Source organism: Anolis carolinensis, chromosome 6 (assembly GCF_035594765.1).
Source record: "Anolis carolinensis isolate JA03-04 chromosome 6, rAnoCar3.1.pri, whole genome shotgun sequence".
Taxonomy (NCBI): Eukaryota; Metazoa; Chordata; class Lepidosauria; order Squamata; family Dactyloidae; genus Anolis; species Anolis carolinensis.
In genome coordinates, this window is record NC_085846.1 from 10,891,562 (window position 1) to 10,905,640 (window position 14,079).

A 14,079-nucleotide genomic window follows, 5' to 3' on the forward strand; every position below is an offset into this window, starting at 1 on the left:
GTTAAAGTCGTGTCAAACTGCATTAATTCTACAGTGTAGATGCACTCTTGGACACCAAGAAGGCCAAATCAATAAGATTTCTTGCCACATCAGTGAGCACAGAATTATAACGTAGGGTTTCCCATTTTTGGACACAACGGGGAACTATAATTTTAGCTTAAGAGGACCAGCAGGTAAGGCCTCAAGAGGGTGAAGCAAGAATAAAGAAATAGGTGTCTCCCAATTACAAGATAATGGTTTGTCAAACCAGGAAATGTTACACCCGCTCCAAGCTAAACAGAGTGATTGCTTGAGCTTTACTGATAAAGAATCACAGGAAATATGGTTTGAACCCTAAGATAAGATATTTTCCAGTGAAGCTGGGGAAGCCAGATCAGCAAAAAGCCTTGTGTGACCTTTAAAATAGACACATCTTAGTCAGAATAAGCCTTTATGGTCCATTTTGTCAGAAGCATGATGACATGGCTGGTGGACTATTATATGAATGCTTGGAGCGGGTAACTGGGAAGCAATGCAATCAACCAAGTGAGATTAAATAGAAATACTAAAAATACAGACATTGATCCTTATCATTATCTAAACAGGAATCATTAGTAAACCTCCCATGCTGGACAGCAGTATACATAACCTCATTGTTGATAACCTCATCTGATAAGTATCTATATCAACTGGTCAGAGAAGGAGAATCAGATGGACCCCAGCATTACTGCTCTGGGTTTTAGCCTGAATTTAAAAGGAGCTGTACATCCGATTTGGGGGCTAAAATAAGGTTCATCACCATGGGCAGCATATTTTTAAAAACCCATTGACGATGCGGCCACCAGCTGTTCAGATTCGGGTCACCTGCAAAATTCCTGGGACATAACCTATGGGGTTACTAAGGAAATGTTTGTGGGGCTTTCTCCTTTCCTCTACAGCCCACATTGTTGTAGTCTGTACACTTCCCAACAAAGGATTCCCGCAGGCAGGAAGCAGCCAGACTTTGAAGTTGAAAGGCTATTCAATGCTAATCAAGGTGGCCAATTGCAATATTCACACTTGCCTCCAACAGACATGAGTTCTTTCTCCCACACTGGACATTATTCCACAGGTATATAAACCCCACTTGCCTAGTTTCCAGCAGACCTCAAAACCTCTGAGGATGCCTGCCATATATGTGGGCAAAATGTCAGGAGAGAATGCTTCTAGAACATGACCATACAGCCCTTGAAAACTCACAGCAGCCCAATGTAAGTATAGTTATACAATGTATAATGTTGGGAATTTTCCAATACATCACTTATACGAGCAACACACCCTTGTCCTGCCCAGCCCTGCCTAAAAACAATACTCAAATTAAAATTAAAATTGACTTCCTACCTCTCAACTTAAAGACATGCAATGACAATATTATTGCGTTATTAAATAACTTCTTTATTCTACGCTATCTTAATATTAGTGGGTTCTAGTGGATAAATGGGGATTTCAGCCCTGGTCTCCCAGAATCCTCTTCCAAACCACTTGCAGTCCCCCAAAGCCAATCCTAAAATGTTTTGGAAAAACTATGATACAGATATATGTATATTTTGAAAGGCTCATATTTGTCTGTAAGGAGGGAGGATGGGATTGGAAAAGTTTATTTCCTGAACTTCCTCATCTTAAAACTCAACCCCAGTCCTCTCTGATGATACATCTACAGTTTGGCTGGACACAGGCATATAATCCAGTTTTGAATCCAGATCATCAGTTGGGCTGACGGCAGGAGCAAACCCCACCTGTGGCTTGAACTGCCAACCTCCCAGTTGGCAAGATCTTCTGTAGCTGGCGATTTAACCCGCTATGCTACATGCCAGTTAGGTGAGACCTTTGACTACTCTAACTGCCATAGATCAATGCCTTGTAAAATTACAATTGCCACAATTCCATGGTATCAAGCTGCAATAATTCTGCAGTGTAGATGCATCCGAAGTTCAAGCATGAACACAGTACAAGAAAGCCTCCTGATAATTGCAGATTTGAGACTGGAGGCTGAGGTCTCCAGAGTCATTATAAAGAATATAACATCACTGCTGGGTCAGCCAAAGCACTGCAATGACTCTCTTGCTCATGATGCATAACTGAAATGGAGAGGTTACTATAGGACCTAGACAGGACACCCTCTGTCTGAAAGCATTCTCTATTCAAAAGGCTTTCTGATCTAAGTCTGGTTTAAAAGTGTAGACTTTGAAGAAAGGAATAGCCAGAGGCCTTGAGTTGCCCTCAGCAAAATGATCAGGCATCTGCTTACAGCCTTCTCACAATATAGCAATGAAAGGACCAAGGCATTGACATCTCTGGCCCATCTCCTGTTCGGGTATCAGCCAGCACGCCAAAGTCTTAAATCAAGAAATAGTTTTCTAAGATCTACAGAGATACTCGCAGAAACACCTCAACAAGCGAGAGTCCAAAAGTGGCAGGCTAAAACCCGGAACCTCAAGCCATGCCTGATGCCAAATGAGAGATATCCTCCTGGACACACAGAAGACTGGGTGACTTGGAAGGTGCTGAACAGACTGCGCTCTGGCACCACGAGATGCAGAGCCAACTTTAAGAAATGGGGCCACAAAGTGGAGTCCACGACATGCGAGTGTGGAAAAGAGCAAACCACAGACCACTTACTACAATGCAGCCTGAGCCTTGCCACATGCACAATGGAGGACCTTCTTACAGCAACACCAGAGGCCAGCTTCTGGTCAAAGGACATTTAGTATAATGCCAAGTTTTTTAAAACTTTGTTCATGTTTTCAAATCCATTACAACTTGTACTCTCGGTTCACTTCTGACACAATAAATAAATAACACAATATATGCAGGTTGACTTAAATCAAAGCCAATAAACAATATCTCCTTATAGGTACGAACATATCTGAAGATAATGCAAGTCTCTCTTTCCCCTGGTCCTCTCTATGCCTTTCTCCTCTTACTTCTTTAGTGCAATCTCATCTTTCTTCCCCTGTAAAATCCAAAGCAGCCTCTGCAGACCTCAGAAAATACATTTTTGGGATACTACAACTCCCACTGGCCATGCTGGCTGAGGAATGATGGAGACTGGGGTTTTAAAAAGTATCATTTCCAAGCCCTTGCTTGGGCCATTTATACAGATTATCTCAGACATGCGAGGTCACAGCATGGATATGAACTTTTTCAGATGATGCTTTTCGTATGTCTGTCTGTTCCTCTTTTTAATCTCCTTTTCATTTTCTCTTTTCAGTTCTCAAACCACAGACACTGCTTACTCCCCTCCAGCAAACAAGGCCACATCCTTTCTGTCTTCTGAAATAAATCAACCGCTCTCCTTTCACTTCTAAACCTTTCATTGTCAAACCCAAAGAGCAAAAATCTTTTGAGGTTTCGGGAACCGGTCTTTCTTTTCCGAAGTGAGGACAGGAATTGGTACAAAGCAGACAAACGACTCAATGCAAGAGAAGCAAAGCAAAAAGCATCCACACCAGAAAAAGTGTAACTCCTTGAGTTACAATTGAACCTCTTTTAATGCTTAGATTAACCAATTAGCATGCATTATTTATTCGCTGGGGATACATAATGCAGGGATGTGAAACCTGACTTAAAACTGCCTCTGCTCTTCCCTTCTTTCTTTCCCCATCTTGATTAGTGAGTCATCCTGATTTAAAATTACTGATTTAAAGAAAACCACTCAGAAGCCCCTCCATTGGCATCAAGAAATACATTTTAGACTTAAAATAACATCTTTGAGGTAGGTCAAAGGAGTTCTGAGGCCCGGCATCCACGTATCTAGGAAATTAAACCATGTCACAAGCTCCTGGGATGGAACCGACGCAAGAAGTGCAGTTGCCTCCGAAGGCATTAAGAAGATAATTTTGACTTGTTAATTGTTCTAAAAGAACTTGAGCCTTCTTTGAGGCAACCGAACGTCAGAAATGTAATAAAGATTAAAGAGTTGAAAAAGTCCCCAAGGGCCATCCAGCCCAAGTCTCTGCCATTCAGGAACACCCAATCAAAGCACTCCCAATAGATGACCATCCAAACGCAGCACTGCCCAAACACGAATCAAGGAATATGAAAGACATTGCAGACTAACTCAACCAGAGAAGTCAGCCATAGCAGAGCACCTGATGAACCAACCTGGACACAGAATATTATTGGAGAACACAGAAATGTCGGACCACTCTCACAACCACCATGTCAGACTACACAGAGAAGCCACTGAAATCCACAAGCATGTGGACAATTTCAACAGAAATGAAGAAACCATGAAAACGAACAAAATCTGGCTACCAGTATTTAAAAGCTCTAAAATCAGGACAGTAAATAAAGAGAAACACTCAGAAAAATTGGGGAATTCCAGACAGTAAACAATTAGGGCCAGCTAACACCTCCCAACAAAGGATTCCCCTAGGCAGTAAGTAGTCAGGCTTTGAAGCTGTAAGGCTATTCAATGTTAATCAAGGTGGCCAATTGCACCATTTACACTTGCCTCCAACAGACAAAAGTTCTTTCTCCCACCCTGGACCTTCCATACATACATAAACCCCACTTCCCTAGTTTCCAACAGACCTCACAACCTCTGAGGATGCCTGCCATAGTTGTGGGTGAAACGTCAGGAGAGAATGATTCTGGAACATGGCCATACAGCCCGGAAAACTCACAACAACCCAGCCTGAGTCTTCTTTGAGGCAATTCAATGCCAGAAATGTAATAAAGACCAAAAAGTTGGAAGAGACCCCAAGGGCCATCCGACCCAATCCTCCGCCATTCAGGAACACCCAATCAAAGCACTCCTAACAGATGACCATCCAGACTCTGCTTAAAAATCTTCAGAGATATAGCCCCCATCTACATTGCAATATAAAATCCAGAATTTCTGCTTTGAACTGGATTATATATGGCAGTGTAGACTCATACAATGCAGATCAATGAAGATCATGTGGATTATATGCTTTGATGATCTGGATAATATGGCAGTGTAGAAGAGGCCATAGACTCCTACTACTACTAAGACAGTATATTGACTGTTAAACAGTTCTCATTGTCAGGAAGTTCTTCCCAATGTTTATGTGGAATTTCTTTTTCTATATTTCAAATCCATTGCTCCATGTCCCAGTCTCTGAAACAGCAAAAAACAAAACTTTTTCCAACTTTAGTATGACATCCTTTCAAATATTTAAACACAGCTGACATGTTAAACCTTATCTTCTCCAGACTAAACATATCAGCCCGGGTTGTGGCGCAGGCTGGTGAGCACTCAGCTGCAGCCAGCTGTAACAAATCACTCTGACCAAGAGGTCATGAGTTCGAGGCCAGCTCGGAGCTGCGTTTGTCTCTGTCTTTGTTCTATGTTAAGGCATTGAATGTTTGCCTTATATGTGTAATGTGATCCGCCCCGAGTCCCCTTCGGGGTGAGAAGGGCGGAATATAAATACTGTAAATAAATAAAATAAATAAATATCCATCTCCTTGAGCCACTCCTCATAGGGCTTGGCTTCCAGACCTTTGGTCATTTTGGTCACTCTTCCCTGGACACTTTCCAGCCTGTCACGAACTGTGATGTCCAGAACTGGACGTGGCATTCCTGGTGAGGACAAGCCAGGAATATAGCTTATAAGGAAGGGGGAAATGAGGCCAGTGCTCCTAAAAATAACAGTATTACTTCCCAAATTTTAAAAAAATCTCTCTTGTTGTTGTTTTTGTTATGTGCCTTCAAATCCTTCCTGACGTACGGCAACCCGAAGGCGAACGTATCACAGGGTTTTCTTGGCAAGATTTGTTCAGAGGCAGTTCGCCTCTAGCATAGCTGAAGCGAGACTATGAAAACAACTGAACTCTTATATTTATTGTGTTCGCATTCCCTTGGTAACTTTCCCTGCCCCTTTTGTCAAATGATTGGACTGCATTTCTATTTTTAAATGGACTTAATGGTGATGTATTAATTCTAGGGTGTAGACCAGGCATGGGCAAACTTGGGCCGTCCAGGGGTTTTGGACTTCAACTCCCACCATTCCTAACAGCCTCAGGCCCCTTCCTTTTCCCCCTCAGCCGTTTAAGCTGCTTAAGCGGCTGAGGGGGAAAAGGAAAGGGCCTGAGGCTGTTAGGAATGGTGGGAGTTGAAGTCCAAAACCCCTGGACGGCCCAAGTTGGCCCATACCTGGAATAGATGCACCCTTAGCCATAGACCTCACTGCTTGACCTTGGTCAAATCACCCTCTCCAACCTTGACCTACTTCCAAGTACATCAGCTTGAGCTCATTGTGAGAAAGGCATGATTGGAACTTTTTAAAAAATGAAGAAATGTTCAGCATGAAGGACTTTCTTTCAGCCGTGATCAGTCTGCTGCCCTTTAGTTTCCTTGGGTAAATGCTTATCCTAGCATCTCACAAGAAGACTCATCCATTCTCCTTGCGATGGGTGACGTTCGGAATGCAGACCAACCACTCTTCTGGACTTGAGGCTGGACATGTTATTTCCTGATTATATTCAAGGCTTAGAAACCCTGACATTAAGTCTAGTCGTGTCCGACTCTGGGGGTTGGTGCCCATCTCAATTTCTAAGCCAAAGAGCCGGCGTTGTCCATAGACATCTCCAAGGTCATGTGGCCGGCATGACTGCATGGAGTGCTGTTACCTTCCAGAGCAGTACCTATTGATCTACTCACATTTGTATGTTTTCGAACGGCTAGATTGGCAGAAGCTGGAGCTAACAGTGGGAGCTCACTCTGCTCCCCAGATTCAAACTTGTGACCTTTTGGTCCGCAAGTTCAGCAGCTCAGCGCTTTAACATGCTGTGCCACCGAGGGTTCCCATGTAAGACTTGAGTACATGCAAAAAAAGCATGCAACTCCCAGAATGCACAGCCTTGCTCACAATGGCTGGTGGTGAATTATAGGAATTGCAGTGGCACGGGCTACAAAAAAAAGGCAACCTATCTGTGCTTGGATAATAGAATAAATCTCTCTGATGACTTCTGCTTCCTATAACCCCAGGGAGATCTCAATTCATTAGTCTTTCCTTGAAGCAAAGAAGGAAAAAAGCTGTCCCTTTCTAATCATTTCTGGCTGATCCTTAGGGTTTCACAGCAAGATGTGTTCAGAAGGGGTTTGCCATTGCCTTCCTCGGAGACCGATTTGCCCAAGGTCACCCAGCGGATTTCCACAGCACTGAGAAAAGATTCAACCCCAATTTTCCATAAATGTTCAAGCCATCGTGTTACGTTGGCTCTAAAACCTATGGCAACCCAACCAACAGTCTTTTCTTAGCAAGATTTATTCAAGCCAAGGTCAACTAATAGGTTTTTGAGGGTCTTAGGATACATCTACACTATAGAATGAATGCAGTTTGACACCACTTGAACTTTTTTATCGTGTCGGAAGTGAATTGAGAACATACTGCAAGTCGCTTCTGGTGTGAGAGAATCAGCCGTCTACAAAGATGTTGCGCAGGGGAAGCCGAGATGGTGTTGCTATCCTGTGGGTGGCTTCTCTCATTTCCCCGCATGGGGAGCTGGGGCTGACAGAGAGGAGCTCATCCTTTCTCGTGGATTCGAACCACCGACCTTCAGGTCAGCAATTTACCCAGCACAAGGGTTTAACCCATTGCGCCACCGCGGTTCCCTACCACTTGAACTGCCATGGCACAATGATATGTGTCATGGGAATTGTAGTTTTTACAAGGTCTTTAGCCTCCTCTACTAAATAGGGCTGGTGCTTTATCAAAATACAACTCCCAGGATTCCACAGCATTGAGCCAAGGCAGCAAAAGTGATGCCAAACTGCATTACTTCTACAGTGTTGATCAGTGGTTCCCAAGCTTTTTTTTTTTTTTTTTTACCAGGGACCACTTTGACCAGGGACCACATTCCAACATTAGTACCAAAAGGGTTTCAAATCAGTTTTTGGTCAACTTTAGATTTGGTTTGGTTATTTGGGGTGCTGATTCAGAAAACTGCATTGGATAGACCACAACAGCTCTAGTTTCTGACACAGAACATATGCCATCCAGGAATCACCATCTGCTCATCCACAGAAAACCATATTTAATCATCTAGAGCAGATGTGGTCTGCAATTGTCGAAATCAGCATCCCAAATAACCCCAGGAACAGGCCTAAGAACAAAGACACACACTCTCTCTCTCTCTATATATATATATATTAAAAATACATATATATATAGTAAAAATACACACACACACACACACACACACACACATATATATATATATATATACATACACACACACACACACACACACACACACACACACTACTTCTGAGGTACTTGTATTAACATCATCTGGCATCCTATTCAGCAGTTTTGAGACTATAAAGAGTTACAGATCTTGTAACCCTGAGGACTTATGTTTATGGATATGAACAGATGTGATACCAAAACACAAGCTTTCAAGCTGTGTTATTATCTATAGTAGTAACAGTGAGGGAGGGGACTGTATTTTTTTTATTTCTGCCCCTGCCTTATGGAATGCCTTGCCGCCCTATATGAGAGCCATGCATGAGTTAGGGCCTTTTACCCTAGCACTCAAGACCTGGCTCTTTACTAGAGCTTTTAATCTATGTTAATTTTATCAATACAGTAGAGTCTCACTTATCCAACACTCACTTATCCAACGTTCTGGATTATCCAACGCATTTTTGTAGTCAATGTTTTCAATACATTGTGATATTTTGGTGCTAAATTCGTAAATACAGTAATTACTACATAGAATTAATGTGTAATGAACTACGTTTTCTGTCAAATTTGTTGTATAACATGATGTTTTGGTGCTTAATTTGTAAAATCATAACCTATTTTGATGTTTAATAGGCTTTTTCTTAATCTCTCCTTATTATCCAACATATTCGCTTATCCAACGTTTTGCTGGCCCGTTTATGTTGGATAAGTGAGACTCTACTGTATTTGTATGTATGTATTTTTATCCTTTACAATTTTATCTTGTAAATCGCCTAGAGCATCTTGGATGGAGGGCGATTAATAAGTAATTAAATGATGATGAATGATGATGATTTTAGTTCCTGCAGACCAATGGTGGTCCACGGACCAAAGGTTGGGAACCACTGGTGTAGATGCATCCTAGTCTGACTACAAGGCTGAAAGCAGGACAACAGTATGACAGAGTTACAGCAGGACAGGCTAACTGGCAGCTTGTATTTGTTGTTAATTTGAATTCCAGAAACCTTATGACTGAGTGACTTCCAGAACACCTTGTTATTATCAGCCCTATAAAGATCGTGGAAACTCAGGTTGAGTTTTATTAGTGGAGGGAAGAGATGCGTTGAGGTCTGGACTAGATAAAGGACAAAAGGCAGGATGCAGGAGAAGAAAGCAAGCTTGCCTGCTTCTGTGTCGGTTGCCAGGGGAAAGAAGAACCTAACAACTGCAAGACCAAATAAAGAAGCATCGAAGGGGGCTGTTGGATTAGAAGGAGCCGATCCTTGGCAAGATAGAAAACATCTCTCCCTCTAACCACTAGGCTTCCGCTTCCTGAGGGACTCCAAGCAAGATCCAAATTGCAGGGATATATGAGCCTGCTTTGAATGGCCTCTGCCATTCTTCACTGCCTGCTTTCTCCTTCCCTCCGCCTCCTTCCAGCAGCATTGCCGCATGGCTAAAGCAAAGCAGCAGAAAGGAGAGTCATTAGCTTGACTTCTCGCCTTCCCTCCCCCAACTCCAAAGGAAAGTGAGGCCTGGCTCGCTCCTACCAACACACTCCTCCACAAAGAAGTCTTTCCCTCCCAGTCCAGGCTTCTTATATTCCCCTGAAAGGCAGCCAAGGCCCTTCACAATCCTGGGTTGTGGTCTGCAATTTCCTTTCTTCATCTTGCCCTGCAGAACATTCTGACCCTTAACTGCTAAGGACTGCATTATCATCACCCGTCCGACACTGCAGCGGCACCTACCGATCTCACTCTGCCCCTATAAATCCAAGGAAGACCCCCACCCAAAAAAAAATCATAGCAGACCCCCTTTACTTTACTCTAGTCCCAAACCACCTAAACCTGAGACCTTATTGCTTACAAACCCTATTATCTCTTGTTATCCAGTGATAAGATAAATGAAGACAAGATATACTAGGGCAGGTCCTATCCTGCTGTGAAAAAAAACCCCTGAATATTCACATAAGTGTTACAGACGCCCCTATTGTGACCTTTCCGCACAAAAAATGCCCCCATTGTGTTTCTTCAATGCCATAAAAGGGACTTTATGGACACCAGATGAGGAAGATATTGGTACAAAAGGCTGACTGGACCCCAGCTCTGGGATTTATAGGCTTCTCTATACACTTCTGTATGCAGTTTGGTCTCTATGGGACACAGGAACACATATGAGGCAGGATGCCTCTAAGATAGACATGGGCAAACTTGGGTCCTCCAGGTGTTTTGGACTTCAACTCCCACCATTCCTGGCCTCAGGCCCCTTCCTTTTCCCCCTCAGCCGCTTAAGCGGCTGAGGGGGAAAAGGAAGGGGCCTGAGGCCAGGAATGGTGGGAGTTGAAGTCCAAAACACCTGGAAGACCCAAGTTTGTTCATGCCTCCTCCAAGTCCAGAAGGATCTCTGCTCCGTTGCATCTCATAGGCTTCCTCTGACCCCACATATCTCCTTCTTGCCTCTCAAGGAGACCCTAAAACGTCACTTTACCCTACACCGAAGGGAATAAAGTGTGTGTGGGTGAAGACCCCCAGGTCAAGTTCATCAGAGGCACCCCAAAAACATACCCTTCTGACCCTTCTCCATTCCCACCTCGCTCCTCATAGGGGCATCTAAAAAGAGAAGCATCCAGGCAGGAATCAGCCAGGCCTTGAAGCTGCAAGGCTTTTCAGGGGTAATCAATTGCAACATTCACAGTTGCTTCCCACAGGCAAGAGTTCTTTCTCCCATCACGGACCTTCCACAAATATAGAAATCTCCATTGACTAGTTCTCAACAGACTTCACAACCTCTGAGGATGCCTGCCATAGATGTGGAGGAAACATCAGGAGAGAATGTTTCTGGAACATAGCCATACAGCCCAGAAAACTCACAGCACCCCAGCAAAGGCCTGGCAGAGGTGCTCTCCCTCCCTCCCCTGCAATTTCAAACTTGCCCCAGTTTCCCCACAGACAATCCCCCAAGTCCACTTCTCCTCTGGCAATGCCAAGCTTCCCCCTTGTCTTACAATTGAAAGAGTGACAGTTGGGGGTTGGGGGAGAGCCCCCCTCTAGTTCCTCAAAGGGGTACCAAGACCCATCCATAAAATGCCCTTCACCCTCCTAAGAAGGAGCCTCGTGGCAAAGTGTGTTAAAGCACTGAGCTGCTGTACTTGCAGACCGAAAGGTCCCAGGTTCAAATCCCGGGAGTGGATTGAGCACCTGCTGTTAGCTCCAGCTTCTGCCAACCTAGCAGTTCGAAAACATGCCAATGTGAGTAGATCAATAGGTACCGCTCCGGTGGGAAGGTAACGGCACTCCATGCAGTCGTGCCGGCCACATGACCTTGGAGGTGTCTACGGACAACACCGGCTCTTCGGCTTAGAAATAGAGATGAGCACCAACCCCCAGAGTCAGACATGACTGGACTTAACGTCAGGGGAAACCTTTACCTTTCCCAGAGGGGTGCCAAACCAGCCCTAAAGACCTTTCTATAAGATACCCTCCTTTCTGCCTTTCTACAGGCACCCCAAAAGGAAAGACACCCCTCAAGCAGATGGAGGGCCAAGTGGGGTCCACCTAGACACCCCCCAGGAGCCCCTTCTCCCCTCTTGCCTTACAGCATGACACCAAAGGGAAGGGAGGAGGTGCCCAAACCCTTCCCTACAACGTCCTTCACACACTTAACCTTCCAGCACTTCTTTCCATAGAGGCCACCCTTAAAGCAAGCAGCTTCCCAGCAAACTCTTCTTACAGGCACCCCAAAAGCAAGCGCCCCCAAACCCCATCCCTCCCCACTCCTTACAGAGGCACCCCAAAAGAAAGCTTTCCTTCTGCCTTTCTTTGCACAGAGGCACCCCAAAAGAAAGAACCCCCAGCAATCCCATTCCTCCAATCTCCCCACAGATACCCTCTAACCTATCCCTCCCCATTTATTACAGAGGCACCCCAAAACAAAGCCTTCCTCCTGCATTTCTTTTCATAGAGGCCACTGCAAAGGCAAGCAACCTCCGAGCAAACTCTTCTTACAGACACTCAAATGCAAATGCCCTGAAACCCCATCTCTCCCCACTTCTGACAGGGGTACCCCAAAAGAAAGCCCCTGGCAAAGCTTTCCTCTCTCTTTCTTTGCACAGAGGCATCCCAAAGAAAAGCCCCTAGAAAAGCTTTCAGTCTGCCTTTCTTTGCCCAGAGGCACCCCAAAAGAAAGCACCCCCTCTTCCCCCAGATATTCCCAATCCCACCCCTCCCTACTTCTTACTGAAGCACCCCAAAAGGAGGCCCCTGGCAAAGCTTTCCTTCTGCCTTTCTTTGCACAGAGATACCCCAAAAGGAAGCATCCCCCAGCAAGCCCTTTCCTCCAATCTCCCCCAAGATCCCCTCTCACCTGTCCCTCCCCATTTCTTACAGAGGCACCCCAAAAGAAAGCCCCTGGTAAAGCTTTCTTTCCACCTTTTGCACAGAGACACCCCAAAAGAAAGCACCCCCAGCAAGGCCTTTCCTCCAATCTCCTTCCATATACCTATTACTCCCCACTTCTTCCATGGGTCTTGCCAAAATGAGGCCTTCAGCAAAGCCTCCTTTTCGCAGGGATTTTCCCAAAAGAAAGCACCTTAGGAAGTCCTTTCTTCCATATATTCCCAAACCCATCCTTCCCCACTTCTTATAGGAGCACCCCAAAAGAAAACCCCTAGCAAAGCTTTCCATCTGCCTGACTTTGCACAGAGGCACTCCAGAAGAAAGCACCCCTTTCCTCCGATCTTCCCCATGATATTCCGTAACCCATCCCTCCCCACTTCTTCCAGGGGTCCCCCCAAAAGGAGGCCTCCAGAAAAGCCTGCTTTTCGCAGAGATACCCCAAAAGAAAACACCCCAGGAAGCCCTTTCCTCCATATATTCCCAAACCCATCCCTCCCCACTTCTTATAGGAGCACCCCAAAAGAAAACCCCTAGCAAAGCTTTCCATCTGCCTGACTTTGCACAGAGGCACTCCAGAAGAAAGCACCCCTTTCCTCCAATCTTCCCCCAGATATTCCGTAACCCATCCCTCCCCACTTCTTCCAGGGGTCCCCCCAAAAGGAGGCCTCCAGCAAAGCCTCCTTTTGGCAGAGATGCCCCAAAAGAAGCCCTGCCTTGTCCTCCTCCCTGAGACGCCGCAAAAGCAAGCAGCCCAGACCAATCCCCCTCCTTCTTAGCGGGGCGCCCCAAAAGCAAGGGCTCACCTTGGCCCTCTGGAAGCGGCTCATCCGCAGGTCGTGGACGAAGGGGTTGGGCTCCGTGGCGGGGTCCTCCTCCTTGGGGGGCGCCCGGCCCGGCCCCCCTCCGCCCTCGCCGCCCTCGCCTCCCTCTCCGCCGCCGCCGCCGCCTCTTCCTCCGCCGCCTCCCTCCATGGCCGGAGCCCCCTTCCAGGCTGCCCTGCGTCTTCCAGCCCGGGGCTTCGGGGAGAGAAGGGCCCGGGAGAGCGACGCAGAGGCAGAGGAAGGCGGGCGGGAAGGAAGGACGGGGATCGCGGCCGGCGGGAGGCCCTGGCACCGGAGCGGGGCAGAGGGAGCGGGGATGCTCCGGAGGGAGGGAGGGAGGGGAGGGAGGGGCGGGACTAAGGCCCGGGCGTCGTCACGGCGACGACATCCAAGGGAGGGGGCAAGGCAGGAGGAGGAGGAGGAGGAGGGATGGACTTTCGCTTTGGGTGGAGGAGAAGGCGCCCAGCATCCTCCCTGCGCCAATGGGACAACCCAAGGAGAGATGGCCAATACCATCCAGGCTCTGCTTCAGAAGCTCCAGGGTTGCAGAGCTTTGCGCCATGGCAGTCCAAAGGCACTGGAAGGTACCCAAGGCATCCTTTCCCTCCATCCCTGGAGATGCAGGCTACCTTGGGTACCTTCCAGAGCAGGGGTCCTCAAACTTTTAAAGTAGAGGCCCGATTCACAGTCTCTCAGACTGTTGGGGGC

General features: G+C 46.2%; 1 protein-coding gene across 3 annotated transcripts in view; it reads right to left on the reverse strand.

Annotated features, from left to right (window-relative positions):
• The window catches only part of lpcat4 (lysophosphatidylcholine acyltransferase 4), a 41,090-nt gene extending 27,374 nt beyond the window's left edge, over window positions 1-13,716 (reverse strand). For 2 of the 3 annotated variants that reach the window (XM_062957250.1, XM_062957249.1), the window contains exon 1: window positions 13,354-13,716. Coding sequence is in view for 2 of the 3 variants with exons in the window: in XM_062957249.1 (XP_062813319.1) it covers window positions 13,354-13,521 (168 nt within the window). In the remaining variant the exon portion in view is untranslated. The remainder of the gene's footprint in view (window positions 1-13,353) is intronic. The other variant, XM_003223854.4, reaches the window with a different exon arrangement.
• Between the last annotated feature and the right edge of the window lie 363 nt (window positions 13,717-14,079).